At 39.9% G+C, this 17,769-nt stretch overlaps 1 protein-coding gene across 3 annotated transcripts in view; it reads left to right on the forward strand.

Moving 5' to 3' along the window:
- Window positions 1-17,769, forward strand: part of gtf3c3 (general transcription factor IIIC, polypeptide 3) — an 84,406-nt gene that overhangs the window by 55,355 nt on the left and 11,282 nt on the right. Inside the window, exons 13-18 of one of the 3 annotated variants that reach the window (XR_004561779.1) lie at window positions 7,482-7,614; window positions 12,843-13,068; window positions 13,236-13,290; window positions 14,300-14,435; window positions 14,642-14,761; window positions 14,847-14,985. Coding sequence is in view for 2 of the 3 variants with exons in the window: in XM_034174315.1 (XP_034030206.1) it covers window positions 7,482-7,614; window positions 12,843-13,068; window positions 13,236-13,290; window positions 14,300-14,435; window positions 14,637-14,761; window positions 14,847-14,999 (828 nt within the window). In the remaining variant the exon portion in view is untranslated. Of the gene's footprint in view, window positions 1-7,481; window positions 7,615-12,842; window positions 13,069-13,235; window positions 13,291-14,299; window positions 14,437-14,636; window positions 14,762-14,846; window positions 15,000-17,769 lie in introns of those variants that run through there. The other 2 variants (XM_034174315.1, XM_034174326.1) reach the window with 2 other exon arrangements.

The following is a 17,769-nucleotide window of genomic DNA, read 5'->3' on the forward strand; positions in this document are numbered from 1 at the left end:
TCTGCAGCCTGTTGACTCGGTGTGTGCACACACACAGACACACACACACCGACAGCTCCGCATTTTAGACGGCTTTTGAAGAAGACGGCCACTGTTTTAATCGGCCGTCTTGGCAGGACGGATCGCTCTTCAGCCTCCATGTTATTATCCCGCCTTAAGACGAGAGCGAGGCTGCAGCACAATGACATCAGATTCTGAGTTGTTTTATGCTTTATGGATAAAATAAATAATTCACGGTAATCGCGAATATGAAAAATAATCACGAATATGAAAAATAATCGCGATTGAAGAATATTGTAATAATTATGACGGCCCTAATCTCAAGTGTTTTTTTTTTAGACGTGTCGACACTTTTATTCACAATAATCTGCCACTCTAATATTCACGGAGCGCAGAGGCTGCCTTCAGCGAACCCAGTTGTGAGCGAGAAGGCCCAAGTCTGACCACGGTGACATCAACGGAGATCAGGCCGCCTTCCCCGCACACCTCCACAGCCAACGCGGTTTCTCCTTCCCCAGAGGAGCCATTCTCCGTGAGCAGCTGAGATTCACGCTGTAGTCAGCAACCCGTAACCATGGAGACGCACAACGCTATGTGCGCAAGTATGTCTGTTATACTATAGTACACCGCTTTGCTGCCATCTACTGGAATAAAAGAGCATTACATCATCTGCCACACTATTACAGCACATACACCCGGTAATGGTGATATTTGATAATTGCCCACGGCACCCCTAACGATCGATCGCGGCACCCCGGTTGAGAATCACTGGTTTAAAGGGAGGGGGAACCACATGACATGCGTTGTTACAAGAAATCAGTCTTGTATAAAGTACCTCAAAGTGATACTTGAGTGAAAGTACAAGTATCTTAGCATAAAATTACTTTGGTAAAAGCTAAAGTCTCCTTTAAAAATATTACTTGACTAAAAGTCTTGAAGTATCTGACATTTACTGTATCAAAAGTAAATTTCTCATATAAAATGTACTTTAAGTAAAAGTATTGCGTAAAAGTAAAATCCAAAACGAGTGCAGATTGAAACGGAGACAGAAAAGAAAGCCAGTGTGGTGTCTGGAAAAACCAGGAGTGGGCCTCAGCTCCTATAAAAGGCTGGATCCGCCTGTTATGGAGCAGTTGGTGTTGGTGACGGGTTGAGTGAGCAACAGGTGGATGGAAATGGCTACAAAGAAAGCTGTCATTCTTTTCCCCAGAAGACACACATACACTTTACGTGTTAAATTCAGCAGCCAGGTTCTTCTGAAACAGAACAGTCATTAATAGCAACACAGTTTAAGGAAAAGTTAAAAAAAAAAAAAAACTTTTCAAGCGTCACCACCACCAACCACTGCAAAGCAACCAAACACAGCGCACTTTGTGCTTTTGAATCCAAAACATTTTTACGCAGCACTTCTCTGCGAAAATTTCAAATAAAATAAAATTAAACGAAACAGACACGCCAGCCAGTTTTGTCAGTACTGAAGTTTTCCCTTAAGTGTGTGCTAACTCAGATTGTGCATTGGACTCCAGCGGGAGCCGATCCGTGTGTATGTGTGTGCGTCAGTGTACAAAGCGCAGATGGTTTCACCCTCTACAGTCTCCTCTTCATTAGCGGGGGCGCAGATTCAACCTGTCATCTTTTTTTTTTTCTTTGCTGCATATACTCAACAAAAATATAAACGCAACACTTTTGGTTTTGCTCCCATTTTGTATGAGATGAACTCAAAGATCTAAAACTTTTTCCACATACACAGTATCACCATTTCCCTCAAATATTGTTCACAAACCAGTCTAAATCTGAGATAGTGAGCACTTCTCCTTTGCTGAGATAATCCATCCCACCTCACAGGTGTGCCATATCAAGATGCTGATTAGACACCATGATTAGTGCACAGGTGTGCCTTAGACTGCCCACAATAAAAGGCCACTCTGAAAGGTGCAGTTTTATCACACAGCACAATGCCACAGATGTCGCAAGATTTGAGGGAGCGTGCAATTGGCATGCTGACAGCAGGAATGTCAACCAGAGCTGTTGCTCGTGTATTGAATGTTCATGTCTCTACCATAAGCCGTCTCCAAAGTCGTTTCAGAGAATTTGGCAGTACATCCAACCAGCCTCACAACCGCAGACCACGTGTAACCACACCAGCCCAGGACCTCCACATCCAGCATGTTCACCTCCAAGATCGTCTGAGACCAGCCACTCGGACAGCTGCTGAAACAATCGGTTTGCAAAACCAAAGAATTTCTGCACAAAATGTCAGAAACCATCTCAGGGAAGCTCATCTGCATGCTCGTCGTCCTCATCGGGGTCTCGACCTGACTCCAGTTTGTCATCGTAACCGACTTGAGTGGGCAAATGCTCACATTCGCTGGCATTTGGCATGTTGGAGAGGTGTTTTCTTCACGGATGATGCGAAGGAGATGTGTTGCACTGCATGAGGCAAATGGTGGTCACACCAGATACTGACTGGTATCCCCCCCCCCCAATAAAACAAAACTGCACCTTTCAGAGTGGCCTTTTATTGTGGGCAGTCTAAGGCACACCTGTGCACTAATCATGGTGTCTAATCAGCATCTTGATATGGCACACCTGTGAGGTGGGATGGATTATCTCAGCAAAGGAGAAGTGCTCACTATCACAGATTTAGACTGGTTTGTGAACAATATTTGAGGGAAATGGTGATACTGTGTATGTGGAAAAAGTTTTAGATCTTTGAGTTCATCTCATACAAAATGGGAGCAAAACCAAAAGTGTTGCGTTTATATATATATATATATATATATATATATATATATATATATATATATATATATATATATATATTTTTTTTTTGTCTTTCAAGGATGGTAATTAATTATGCAAAGTTTCTATTGTGAGTTTGAATGGTGTGTGAGTCCAGAATGTTTTTAGAACCGTAGACCGGAATCGTTTTAGGAGAAGAACTCAACCCTTTTATTTTCTTTTAATTACATAATTTTTTTATGTTAATTTTGTTATCATATACACACATCACACCGTTGTTATTATTAGTATTATTATTACTTCTATTTTGTCATTTGATTTTTAAATGGACCACAATGTTTTCACTTTCTTGTGTCATCCATGTATTTTTAACGTATTTACAATTATATTATGTACTTACATCGAACTTACTGAATAAAGTCATGCACGCACACTCTTATTATATTGATGACTTACCACCCCCTGATGGAATGGTGTTTGAGTTCAGAATATAATTATCAACATCCATTGTTCAGTGTTGTTGTCTAATATACGTAGTTTCTCCAAAAATATTAGTCCTGTCAACGTTCCATTTTGGCAGCATTCATCCTTGACCCAAGATATATAAGCATACCAATCTGCAAATGTCAGCTGTCCCCAGTTTGTCCATGATCCAAGTTATATGCACACATGCAGAGCTTTTTGTCTGTTCTGCATTCTGCCGCAAGCAGGTGCTTTTACTTTTACACACCCTCAAACAGGAATAGTAGCAGAAGACATCAAATGCACTACACCAGTTGAACTACAAAAACCCAATAAATCAATAACACTAACAACACTGTTAAACTAACATGAACCACAATAACATTTAAATCCCCCAAACTCCCATGTTGCATTGCAGCACAACATTTATGGTCAGTGGTGGGCACAGTTCCGCTATGCCACTAACCGCTAATTATTGAAGCTAATGTTTTCATTATCGGATGAGCTTTTCATATAACTTTGAAGACCATCAGCGGACCAATTATCTTCCGATAAATTTTCGTCCGATAATTTTAGACCGCTAACATATTTTTGCAGCCGTAATGAATAAAGCTTAACACTTAGAAACATTTACAAGTCTGATATCAAAGATTTGACTACCTCCCTGTTAAATGTTTTGTAGCAGACATACAGTTCGATCCTCTGCAAACAGAGGAGAGCTCATTTCAGGAGAAACTGCTCTTTCCTCTGCAGAACAAAGGAGAACTACTCAGAAATGAAAAAAGCAAGAGCAAAATCAAAATCATTTCTTTTGACACCATACCAACTTGCTGGCAATATCACCCAAGTCATCCAGAAGCATACAGTTTTAACTTAAGGATAAAATTGTAACCAAACTAATTTCAGACAAGTTATTTAAAATAATGTCACATCTGAAGTTTTATAAAGTAAAATATCAGCTATATGTTCTAGTTTGCACTAATGCACTCATTTTGAAGGTTTTAGTGTGGACATGCTGCCCACAGTGCATTATGGTTAAAAGTCACAACAGGAGAAATGCATTTGAGATGCTGTGATTAGGCTCCACACAGACAACAGCATTAAACCCTTTGTATATTGTGCCTAAAACTCTTTTGAATGTATTCTCTAGGTTTATAGATGTTATTGTATTTGTTTTATGTAAAAATGCCAGAAGAAACCCAGGTTGCATCTCCATTATTTTCGATTGGAATCACTGTGAGCTGCAATCGCTTCCTGTTTGCTCTTTAACATCCACCTTATGTCATACACTGTCTGTCGTCTTTGTTCCAGAGTAATATATATCAGATGTCTGAAATTCGGTTTGCGTTTTATTAAATTCCACGCATCTTAAATGTAGCAGATACAGATTATTTATTTGGAATATTTGTTTTAGCAAGTTTTCAGGGTCTCTACTGCCATCTTCTGGCCAGTAGTGTTCATGGCAGTATTCGTCCTATCCCATAATCCTTTGCGCGCCAGAGAGTTGCTGCAGCCTCTTGCTGCAGCTGATGAAAAGCATAAAAATGTACATTTTAGTTGTATAATGTTAATTTACAATTGTCTTCGTGTTTTCTCTCTGTGCTGTTTAAAACACAGCAACTCTCTGCCATGCAAAGGATTATGGGTTAGGGTCTGACCATCTGGGCACCAGTAGATGGCGGTGTTCTATGCATTTTGACCAGACAGTTGCCTAATCACAACTTGACTTTTGGCTTTTGCAAATGGCTTTTTTTTTTTTTTTTTTCCAAATAAAAAAATGGCATATTTTACAAAAGCACATTTAAACACATTGTAAACACCAACAAACACGTCACATTGTGTTGGTGTTTACATAGAATGAATGAGTCAACCAATCAGTATTAGCGGAGGCTCATTTTACTCCCAATCCTTTTGGCATCTGTGTGTTTGTTACAAAACTTCAGAATGAGTGCATTATTTGAAATTAAAAGATGTTATATTTTAACTTTATACAAATGACAAAATTGACATTAATGGAGTTATTCTATCCGGATAGACTAACTTAGCTCCCCTCAACTGCTTCACTGCTACAAAATATGTAGTAAACATGAGCTTCCAGCAGTGGGCAGGGTGCACAAAAACAGAAGTGCTGACTCATTGTTTGGGTTTGTGATCGCCTTTGACGCTACCAGAAGCGATCATGGTGTTAAAACTCAAAATCAGCTTGTTAGTAGTTGAGAGTGTACTGAAGACAATACTGAATACTCTTATCGGTTATCGGTTAGCTGTTGCTTCCGATAATTTTTTGGGTGGTTTATTGGTTTAGCTTCATAAAAGATAACTTCTCAGTTAGCTGATTAGCTGGTATTGAAGCTAACTTTTTGGTTAGCTGTGCCCACCACTGTCTGTTGTTCAGTGTTGTCAGCTAATATCGCTAATTTCGCAAAAAAAAAAAGAAAAAAAAAAAAAGCTTTTTGTATCCTTCCCCTAAACCATGATGTTGAACAGTCTTTGTTTTCAGGTCATTTGAGAATTGTTTAGAGGCTCCCATGTTGCTACTCATTAGTAGAGATGCAAAGAGCGGAAACATTTGCAAATGGCCACCTTATATACCCTTTCTCATGATTGGATTCACCTGTGTAAGGAGGTCAAGGGTCAGTGAGCTTAACAAACCAATTTTATGTTCCAATAATTAGTGTGAAATGTATTCAAATCAATAAATTAACAGATTTATGCATCTGCCTAATTTTGTTTAAATAATTATTGCACACTTTCCATAAGTACTAGGAACTTCATTTCACTTCTTAAATATCAGTGTGTTTGTCTGCTATATGATATATTTAACTGAAATTTCTGATCCAGACAACCAATGATTTATAAACGAAAATCTTGAAAATTATCAGGGGTGCCCAAACTTTTGCATACAACTGTAGCTAAAGTGTTCGACCCTGCACATCAGAAGAGGTATTTGGAAATTGTACATCTTACCTTTGGTTTGGAGGTCGGGTGACTGCAGAAAGTAGATCTCATTGAGGAAAAAATTAATCCACAAAGCATAGTCCCGGAAAATTGCAAAAGACACAATGGAGAAATTTAAAACGGTCACTTTTCACATGCTCTTTATCAGCAGGAAAACGATAAAAAAAAATGTACCCCGGAAGCCTTCTTTTGAAGGCTTGTGCAATCATATGCACAAAAAAGAAACACCATGTTGGTATAATTTGTGCAGACAGTCATAAATAAAGTGAAATAGCACATTTGTCGTTCATGCAATGAAGTTGCCGTCCAGCATAGCCACGTGACCACATATCACATGATCCGTGGCGCTACTTGGACACCATCTATACATGGAGACAAAATTCTGTTCAATAGTAAGCAACAAAAGAATCTGAGAAATGCCAGTAACAAAGTAGTGGTAACACAGTTTAACATATCTCATGATAAGTTCATTTTTGTAAAATGTAAACCAGATTACCGCACTCATAGAGCGCAAATATCTGCCAACACTCGTTTCCAATTCCACAACTTTTTACATTGGAAAACATTTTCAAGGTCAAAGTCCTGTTTGAAGTGGTTTTTCAAAAGTAAATTAGATGTGATCAAATGTCAGGAGTATGTATTTATTTCATGCAGTTGAATCAAAGTTTTTGCGGTGTTGTCAGTTTTTTTTTTTTTTTTTTTTTTTTTTCTTTTACCTTTTTTGGTTTCTGGATTCTTTTTTTTTCTCAGATAATTTTCACAGAACATTGGTTATCTCTGCTTTTTGGCACTTGGTTTCTGACTGATACTGGAAGATAGATGAACAGGCATAAAATTGGAACCCCCAGCCAATTTTGGTGGTGTAGGTAAATCCATAACAGAAAAAATGAGTGATTGGAGCATTTTTGATTGATATATATAATGCAAAATGTACACCAAATGGGTTTTTCAATATTAAATTCAAATGTGCACAAAATCCACAATCCAGATCAGATCTGGATCAAGCGATTGTGAGTGCCAGTCTGCCCCAATCACGTTTGATTAAGATATAATGTAAAATATACATTAAATGGGATTTTCAATGTTAAATTTAAATGACCACAAAATCTGTAATGTGGATGAGATCTGCAGGGGGAGGGGGGGTGGGACCTGTGAATAAGGATCCATTTTTGTATTGCTTAAAAAAAAAATCCCCTCTAGCATAATACCCCAAAATGCAGAGTTCCTCTTGAAGGAAATGTAAAGCAAAAATCTTTTTGTTTGCTCCCTGTTACACAAAATATATCTGCATGTGAGTCTGTACTGTGTGTGTTTCTTAGGTGGCCATGCAGCGAGCTAAAGTCTGTGTTCGCTCAGTAAATGTGTCAGGCAAGACTCACCTGAGGCTGGTGAAGGTCAAAGATATGCAGTCTGACATCGCTGACCAGGAAGCTGCCTACCGAGACAACACAGGTTTGTGTTTGTGCATTTTTATTTGTCTACCGTCAGTGTGGTCCAAGGCAGTGCAGGTTTTCCATGCATTTTAGCAACCTTGTTCAGCATGTGTTTTTTTTTTTAATGAGCTAAATTTAGTTCCAATAACTTTTAGACCACTAACATATTTTTGCGGGCATTGTGAGTAAAGCTTAACAGTTAAACACATTTGTAAAGCCTGAAATCATACATTTTAGTGCCTGTCTGTTATATGTTTTGTAGCAGACAGACAGCTATGAGAGGCAGAGCTCAATCCTCTGACAGCAGAGAAGAGCTGGCTACCACAGACAGAAGAGGGGGAGAAAAAAAAGATCATTTATTTTCACACCATACAGACTTGCAGACATGTCACAGGAGTCATGCACAGCAAGACAGTTTTTACTTATGGTTATAATTATAAACAAACTATTTCCAGACAAGTTATTAAAATTAACATCACCTCTGTTGTTTTACAAAGTAAAATATGTGCAGTGTGTTTTACTCTTTAAAAAAATGCACTAATTTTGAAGGTTTTAGTGCTTTACAGACACACATGCCAAGAAGCATTATGGGAAAATTTGTTTCCTGTCATCAGTGGTTGGTCGGTATATGTAAAAAATAAATAAATAAAAAAACAACACACAAGTTATTGTAACGTGTGTTGGTTTTTACAAATAAATCTGTATTTTTAAACATGTCCTTTTTTTTCATTTGTAAAACAAAAAACAGGCAATTTGAAATTTGAAAATTCTGTTTGTTGAGTGATTCAACACTTTTAGCGAATATGTGGCAATGAACACTGCCATCCAGTAGACTGGCAGTGTGAATCATAGACGTTATACGTAGACGCCTCATGGACTGTTGCTACCTATTGGAGTTGACGTATCAGCGTGGCCGCCATCTTGGATTGGTCCCTATTGCGCCCCCAGTGCATTTATTTGTACTGAGGAAGGTGTATCCCCAACTACAATAATCCGTAACTCCCAGAATTTTTACCCGATTTTCTCACAGTTTGGTTTGTTAGAAACAGCAGATTCTGTTACGATACAGGATGCTGTCACACATGAAACATACATACTGTGCAGCTGTGCACAGTTCACACGCAGTTTCCGATGGGTTTACTTCTTGGCACTCTATATTGTCTGCCAGTGCGGGGATCAAATTTGTGCAAGTGTCAAGGTGCTTTCGATTTGTAGTGCAGCCGCGTACATGTTTGTCAGTGATATGCTGCTGCACACTTTGTGTAAGTGGAACTGTTGTTGGGTGTAAGTCGCATACCCGGCAACACGATATGCAGTCTTTGGTGTAAATTCATTGAAACTTTATATATAAGTTAAGAATACAACATGTATATATCCAACCGGTTATGAATACGCTATGTATGCGTCCAAGAGTGGGGAAAAAAATCTGCGTATGCCAGCGTTTTTAATATGAACGGCATACGCTGGCTAAATTGTTAAGATGTGACAAGGCCCTAAAGTTGGACATGTTAACATGGACTTGAATGGGAATCTGCTCACTTAAGGAGCTCGCCTGTCAAGCAGACAGACGAGGAACTGAAACTATTTCTTCTTCCTGGTGGGCGTCATCTTTGACTGGGGGTTTTCAAAGTGTGGTAGAGTGAGCCCCCCCCCAGAGAACAAATGTATAGCTGCCCCTCCCCCTCCCCCAGCCGACACATACACACAATTTCAACATTTTTGTGTGTTTCTTTTTATTCTTTTACACATCTTAAACACACTTTAAAGGTATTTGTGCATTTTTAAGGAACTGTCTATGCATTTATACATTTTACAGTCTTTGTAAACATTTTAAACATGTTTTTAAAGAACTTTCTATTCTTCTACTTTTACCTTTTGTCATATTTTAAATATCATTTTTTTCAAAACATTTAAACATCTCTGTGTGTTTTTAAATGTCTGTAACATAACTAACACATTTTAAAATAATATTAATTCTACTTTACAGGGATGGGTATTGATAAGATTTTATTGATGTCGATGTCATTATCGATTCAGCTTATTGATCCGATTCCTTATTGATTCCCTTATCAATACCTCCTGTGAATTTTCTTTGTACTAAAAGTAGGCTTTACAGGTTTTCTATGTCAATAACATTTTATTGAGTCTTAAAGTAAATAAATATGAAATTGGTCATTGGATCCTTGATCTCTGGACATAAATGAAAATAAACAAAATCTGTAGTTTTTGTCAAAAGCATTTCCTTTCAGACATTCGGTGTTTCGCAGTTCTGAAATCTTGCGCCGTCTGGTGGTCCGTGACTCATGCGAGAGGTCGTTTCAGCAGAGTTCCGGTTTAGGGCACAATGTAAACACACCTAGAGAAGCGTAGACAACAAGACAACAAGACAACATCGGGGCACAGCAGAAGTTTATCACAGGTGCTACACCTCCTCTAGATAACCCCCTCAACTTGAGAGATCGTGTCATCATCATAATCACTCGTGAACTTCTTGAATCAGCGCCATTCACATCCTCGCTTTTCCATTGTTTACATGCACTGTGAGAGCGGAACACTTCTGGCACCGTGGTGCATTCTGGGAAGTGTAGGCGGTTACCAGGGACATTATGGGAAACTGTCAAACACTAAATTAATGGTATGAATGTCACTCCATACCTCTAAGCTGAGCTTTTACAACCGGCTGTGCTGCAAGTCACCATCTGTGTAATTCATAAAGAACGCAGAACGTCTCATTTTGGGAGGAAAAAAATGTTTTATTCTGTTGTAGTTTGTTTTCTGTGTTACAGCGTTTGGAAAGTGGTGTCATTTGATTTAAAACGTTGATTCGCTTTGAAGTTATTAATTACGGCTGGACTCTAACTTGACTCGGCAGAGAGTTGCACAGCATTTGGAGCTGTGCCACTGGAACAGAAGACAATTCTCCTTCCTTGCCCACAACAAGATAAGAGTCCCAGTTAGTGACTTTAATCCACACAAAAGTGACTCACGATTGACATTTTTAAATGGCTTTAAGATGGGTTACGAAGCGGAATTGCTGCTTCTGAAAAGGAGCAAAGTGATGAACCAATGAAGCAGTGGGTCGGAGCACTGCTTCGTTGCTTCAAGCTTCAAGAACAGGTGCTGCAGAAGTGGGTGATAACAGACCCGCTGCAGGGTCTGTAATCAACGTAAAGAAGTTATAATTTTCCCGATAAAACACCCTCAAACACAACGGCCGCTCTGAAGGACTGATAAGGGAATTGTTACGCAAAAAGGCTATTGATGTCGATGGATCGAATTATTTCTTAACAATTCTCAAAAAGAACCCGTTGTCGATACCCATCCCTTGCGCTCCCCCTGAAGAACTCTGGTGCCCCCCCGGGGGGACACGCCTCACAGTTTGAAAACCACTATCTTAGTCCATCGAAGCTTACTGATTGGTTTAGATCAGTGATTTCAAAAGAGTTTGGATTATGGCCGTCTGGTGGGCTGTGAACGTACTGCAAGTGGGCCTTGAGAGGTCAATTAAAAATAAATTGTCTTTGATTTTCAATTTTGGAATAATGTTTAAAATTACCTAAAAATACTTGATTTGTTTTAAAAATGTAATCAGAAGTAATAAAGCTTATGAGAATTAAATAATGTCATAAATTGTGATTATGAATATGCTGTTTTTGGTGGCCACAGGTGAATCTCAGGTTTCAAAGTGGGACTGATGATCTTAAATTTGGGAATGGCTGGTTTAGACTATTAACTCTTAATTCTTTATGCTGCTCTTTGAATTATCACTGACAAATTCCAAATCATCTTGTGTGGTTTTCTCTAGATGTGCAAGATCTCAGGCTGTGTTGCTAAAATCTTTGCAGCTGCAAATCATGATGTCAGTTAACACACATACATAAAACACCAGTGAAGAAAAATGTGACATTGGTCTTGAATTTAAAAATTATTTAAATAAATACAAAATCTGTATATTCTTTAAAGCTCCCTGTTCAATCTCTCAATGCATTCTTTTGCACAATTTTCTATATTGTACACTTTTCTTATTTAAACAGCCACAGTTCTAACCTTGACTGTTATTCTCCCATCACCTACTTCAGTTAAAAAATATATATATATATGTGTGTGTGTGTGTGTGTGTGTGTGTGTGTGTGTGTGTGTGTGTGTGTGTGTGTGTGTGTGTGTGTGTGTGTGTGTGTGTGTGTGTGTGTAATAAAATTTTTGCACATTTCTGTTTACAACACTTATACTCAACTAGACCTTTCTGTGTGCAGAAGTTAGTTAGTTAGTTAGTTAGTTAGTTTATGGTCCTTAACTTTTTATAGTGTTTTATTTTGCTCAAGTGCTTATTTCTGTCCTTGCGCAGGCTCTCATTGTCTATACATAGTCCGATTCTCATCAAGTGATGTATGGCTGAATTAAAGTCCATGGAGGGGGCTGACCTGTATTCCTACAGTAGCTTAACTGTGACAATTTTTTTTTTATATATATATATATATATAACAGCAGTGGCGGGACTGTCCTTTTAGTCTTTTTCTACAATTCAGATGTAATTTTGGCAAAGAAATATTGAACAAAACAAACAAATTGTGTATACTCTGCTTTGTCCAGCAATTAGGGTTTGTAGTTATGTTTGAAATGTTGTGGGAACTTGGGGGGCATCCGGCAACTGCTCTCGTTCACCATGGTGCCAGTAGTTTAACTTGGAATATATAATGTTTCAAATATGTTCTTAGTCTTCCAATTGGGCTTGCCTGTTATACCTCCAAAACAAAGTATCATAATCACACGTTCAAACCATTTCACATATAAATTTTCAATTGCTGTGTCTGTGTCCAGGTCATCGCTAAACTATGTATGTAAATAGTGCAGCAAATGCAGTTTGGTCTTTATCTGGTTTCAGATCTGGATCTGGAGGATTGTTGGCCTTACCCTGTAGTCCAGGGTAAACAGTACTGTGTCACAAAGGGTGAAGACTGTGCGGGTTTTCTTCGTTACCGATCACCTCAGCAGGTGAGTTCACATGCGATCAGAACTTTAAATTGAGAGGAGGAGCTCATGAGGTGATCAGTTGCAAGGAAAACCTGAACCGTCTTGGCCTGTTGTTGCCCACCTCTACTGAATTCATCGAAGTAACTTGACAGTACTACACTAAATGTATTTGTTCCATATGCCGTAATATCCATTGTATTTATAAGCACTATAAACCGGTTCCAGTCGTCCACCTTACTGCATTTATACATGCTATAATGTTCTTTCTCTGAGCAGGTAAAACCAGTGTGCTGTCCAAAGAGGACTGGTGGCAGCTGCTGATGTGCTGCCTTTCAACACTTTGTGAAATTCACCGCTACCAGGAGGCCGAGCTGCTTGTCGACTCCGCCATGGAATTCTTCTCCTTCTATGACAACAAGCCCAAGAGGAAGGAGCTGGAGTTCTTTGGCCTGTCCGCCGCCTTCCTCGACCACAACTACTTCAAAGCCTACGACTACATCAGGTATGAATACAAGAGAGGTAAAGATGGAGAGTTGTAATGAAACGATGAGGTGGAGACTCTTGTGTGCTTGTGTTTTTTTTTGGGGGGTGGGGGGGTACATCATTCTCTGCATTTATATTTGTAAATGATCTATGCTTTTTCTGTATTTATCCTTGTCTCCTCTATAGATTGATGCTGATGGAAAATGTTGACGTTCCACAGCTTTGGAATATTTTCAACCAGGTTCGTCTGAACAAAAATTCCATACATGTAATAAGATGTAGACAAAAAATATATAATAGATGGGCAAGCATTAAAGTGCATAACCCATTCAAGGTCTGAAGCACAACAGCTTATGATGTGTAAATATCCCAGATGTTCAGGCAGATGTGCATATCAGGGTGGAGCAGGTTGTTTTTTTTCCCCCTTCTTCTTCAGTGCATAAAATTTGCTAATGACCTTTTTTTAAAAAGGTGTGTGTGGCCACTGAGATTTTTAAGATTTAAGTCATAAAATTCATTTTATTTGGCACCATTATAATGTTATTAATTGGCCTTTAAATAAGGGATTCGTAATGTGAAGTTGCTGATACGATCAAAATTTGCCGTGTATGGAAAAAATGAATAATTATTTCCCCCAAAGGGAAAAAAATTCAAACAATCAGATGGCCCTGAACTATGGTCTATAGGCTGTAGTCTATGGTAGCGACCGTAGCAATGTCATAGATCACGTGGAGGCATCCCCCCACTTGTGCGAGGTGTACTGGGAAGCACATGGTGACAGCCAATCAGAGTAGACAGACACGGTGATGCCAGCTGGCTGCTTGTTCAAACAAAATAAACTAAGATGGCAGATTGGCGCAGTAGTTATCACTGTTTACAGTAACAAAAGAAGGGCATCTGTCATGACCCCAACCAACATGGGAGCAGCCCAAAAAACACACACACTTGTACAACCACATAACTCATTTTTCCTCTTTGTTTTTTTTTTTATCCACAAATGACACCTGAGTGAGTTACCACCTCAAGACCACTCTGTCATCTTCTAACCAAGTTTATTTGACAATCACTTTGTGTTTGAAAGTCTTACTTACTATCACAGGAAGGTAACGTGCAGTCAAAATTATTACCTCCTTCATGGGGATTAAAAAAAGCACTTTTCTCAAAGTATGTCATCTATCCTATTTGTCCATACTGGATTACATTTTGTCCAAAACACCCCATGTGACCGAGATGTTTTCTCTTCCTTACAGGTGACGACTTCTGCGCAGCACCAGCGTCACCATCGCTTCTGCCTGCGCCTGCTATTAAAACACCCTCATAACCACGCCCTGTGTGTCCTGTGTGGACACAATGCCATGGTGTCGGGAAGTTTCAAGCATGCTCTGGGTACACACCATATTTTACTTTGGAGGAACAGACAGCAGACTGTGATTTAAGTCTCTTTAAATCACATTTGGTTTTACTCAGCAGGAGAAGAACTACAAATTGTACCATATACCATGACAAATCTAGTTTTGTTCTGGTTTATGTGACGCTACCATGTGTTTGATTTTGCACAGCGTAATCAAACCTCGTGTGTGTCTTCAGGACAGTATGTTCAGGCCTTCCAGACTCACCCTGAAAACCCGCTCTGCAGCCTCTTTGTGGGACTCACCTTTTTCCACATGGCTTCACAAAAATTTGTCAGCAAGCGGCATCCGCTGATACTGCAGGTAGGCGTCCGCTTGGCGATGTTGCCCGTGTGTGGACAGTGCACCTTTTGTACACTGTTCTACAATAATAAACTTGTGTTTGCAGGGATTTTCGTTCCTGTGGCGGTACATGGAGTTGCGTGGGGAATGTCAAGAAAGCACATACAACCTGGGGAGGGCTCTGCATCAAATGGGTCTGACCCATCTGGCCATACATTACTACCAGAAAGCACTTGAACTTCCTGCAGAGAAACTGGAGGTGAGCACACACACTGACTGTCTCAATTCAGGGGCTGCATCCTTTGAAGACTGCATTCTAAAGGTGCCCTGACACGAGCATGTTTTTGATTCACGACACAGTACGACCTGTGTCGTGTTGTGTGGTGCTGGAGAGTAAACTCGTCTTTAACTGGTGCAGACAGGACGCCAGAGGGGCGTTGGTGTGTGCTATTGCGCACAGAGAATTTTGAAATGTTAAAAAACCTTTCACACACAAATGTCATGCTATGTGGCGCAATTTAATCTCCAACACGACATGCAGCTCATCAAGTGGAGTAAACAAGCAGTGAAAAGAGTGACTGGTGATGTCAGCGGATCGCATCAGAGCGCAGCTCGTCTGAAGGATTATAACAAGAAGTTAAATCTGTTATAAACATAAAAATAAATACTTTAAGAGCTGCACACAAGAAGGATAAAACATGCAACTGTTTTATCAAGCCATGACAATGTAAACAAATCAAATAATTACCTTTTCAGACGACTCAAAATGCTTTCTGCAGCTTGTTAGACGTGCGCGCGAACGGCTCTGGCTGGAGCTTCCTCTGCAATTCAGGAAGTGATTAGAGCCGTTTTCAACGGCCGATTTGCAGAAGAAAAATGATTAATCCACCACAAAATAATTATTTTATATACGCAGCATCCAGCGCAGATCACATGGCCGCTGGTAGAACACAGCGGGTGGGATCGTCACGACACAGTTCGTGCTATTGCGTGAATCAAAAACATGTTTGTGTCAGGGCACCTTAATATGTATATGTTGCGGACATGAACGAGCAAAGCTCTTCAGCATCTCACCATGTCATTTACAGTAGTGTTCAGAATAATAGTAGTGCTATGTGACTAAAAAGATTAATCCAGGTTTTAAGTATATTTCTTATTGTTACATGGGAAACAAGGTACCAGTAGATTCAGTAGATTCTCACAAATCCAACAAGACCAAGCATTCATGATATGCACACTCTTGAGGCTATGAAATTGGGCTATTATTTAAAAAAAAAAAAGTAGAAAAGGGGGTGTTCACATCTGCTGTTGACTCTACAAACTCAAAACTATTATGTTCAAACTGCTTTTTTAGCAATCCTGTGAATCACTAAACTAGTATTTAGTTGTATAACCACAGTTTTTCATGATTTCTTCACATCTGCAAGGCATTAATTTTGTTGGTTTGGAACCAAGATTTTGCTGGTTTACTAGTGTGTTTGGGGTCATTGTCTTGTTGAAACACCCATTTCAAGGGCATGTCCTCTTCAGCGTAAGGCAACATAACCTCTTCAAGTATTTTGACATATCCGAACGGATCCATGATACCTGGTATGCGATATATAGGCCCAACACCATAGTAGGAGAAATATGCCCATATCATGATGCTTGCACCACCATGCTTCACTGTCTTCACTGTGAACTGTGGCTTGAATTCAGAATTTGGGGGTCATCTCACAAACTGTCTGCGGCCCTTAGACCCAAAAAGAACAATTTTACTCTCATCAGTCCACAAAATATTCCTCCATTTCTCTTTATTCCAGTTGATGATGGCAAATTGTAACGTCTTCTGCACAAGTCTTTTATTTAACAGAGGGACTTTGCGGGGGATTCTTGCAAATAAATTAGCTTCACACAGGCGTCTTCTAACTGTCACAGCACTTACAGGTAACTCCAGACTGTCTTTGATCATCCTGGAGCTGATCAATGGGTGAGCCTTTGCCATTCTGGTTATTCTTCTATCCATTTTGATGGTTGTTTTCCGTTTTCTTCCACGCGTCTGTTTTTTTTGTTCATTTCAAAGCATTGGAGATCATTGTAGATGAACAGCCTATAATTTTTTGCACCTGCGTACAAGGTCTATTAGAAAAGTATCCGAACTTTTTATTTTTTTCAAAAACCATATGGATTTGAATCACGTGTGATTGCATCAGCCAAGCTTGAACCTTCGTGCGCATGCGTGAGTTTTTTTACGTCTGTCGGTTGCGTCATTCGCCTGTGAGCAGGCTTTGTGTGAGCAGTGGTCCACCCCTCTCGTCTGATTTTTATTGCGAATAAAATGTCTGAACGATTTGGAGCTTTGCTGCATCAAATTTTCCCAGAAACTGTGAGAGACGTCCAGGTGGACACCATTCAGAAAATTCAGATGGCTTTCAGGGACGATTTTATGGGGATTACACAGATTAAGGAGTGCTCCAGCCAGTTTAAAGACCGCCCACAGCGTCTGAGAACGCGGCGCACTCCGAGCGCCGATCGACAGGCTGAAACAACCAGATCATTTCCAACGTGAAGGCTTTGTTGATCCGGGACGTCGTCTGACTTACACAACAATGGCAGAAGATGTGGACATCAGTACTTTTTCGGCACATTCCACTGTTACAGGAGTTTTTTTTCATGGAAAGAGGAACGGAGGGATACGCCACCGCCATGCAGACCAACACGGAGGTGGTTTTGTGCCGCGCCATGAGCGGCACAGTGGCGCATTCCTCCGCTCCTCTTTCCATGACAAAAACTCCTGTAACAGTGGAATGTGCCCTTCATTTCCAAACTGGACGCTCTGTTGATCCGGGACGTCGTCTGACTAGCACAGGAATTGCGGAAGACGTGGACATCAGCACTTTTTCGGCACATTGAGACAGACGTGCGGAGGAATTCCGCGCGGTGCAAAGCAACGCCGTGATGAAGCCTCACAGGACATGTTGGGGCATGTCCAGCTCATGCACAATTTCTCGGATAGTCACACAACTGAAAAGCCACCGAAAGCCATCTTT

Source organism: Thalassophryne amazonica, chromosome 1, assembly GCF_902500255.1.
Source record: "Thalassophryne amazonica chromosome 1, fThaAma1.1, whole genome shotgun sequence".
In the NCBI taxonomy this organism is placed as follows: domain Eukaryota; kingdom Metazoa; phylum Chordata; class Actinopteri; order Batrachoidiformes; family Batrachoididae; genus Thalassophryne; species Thalassophryne amazonica.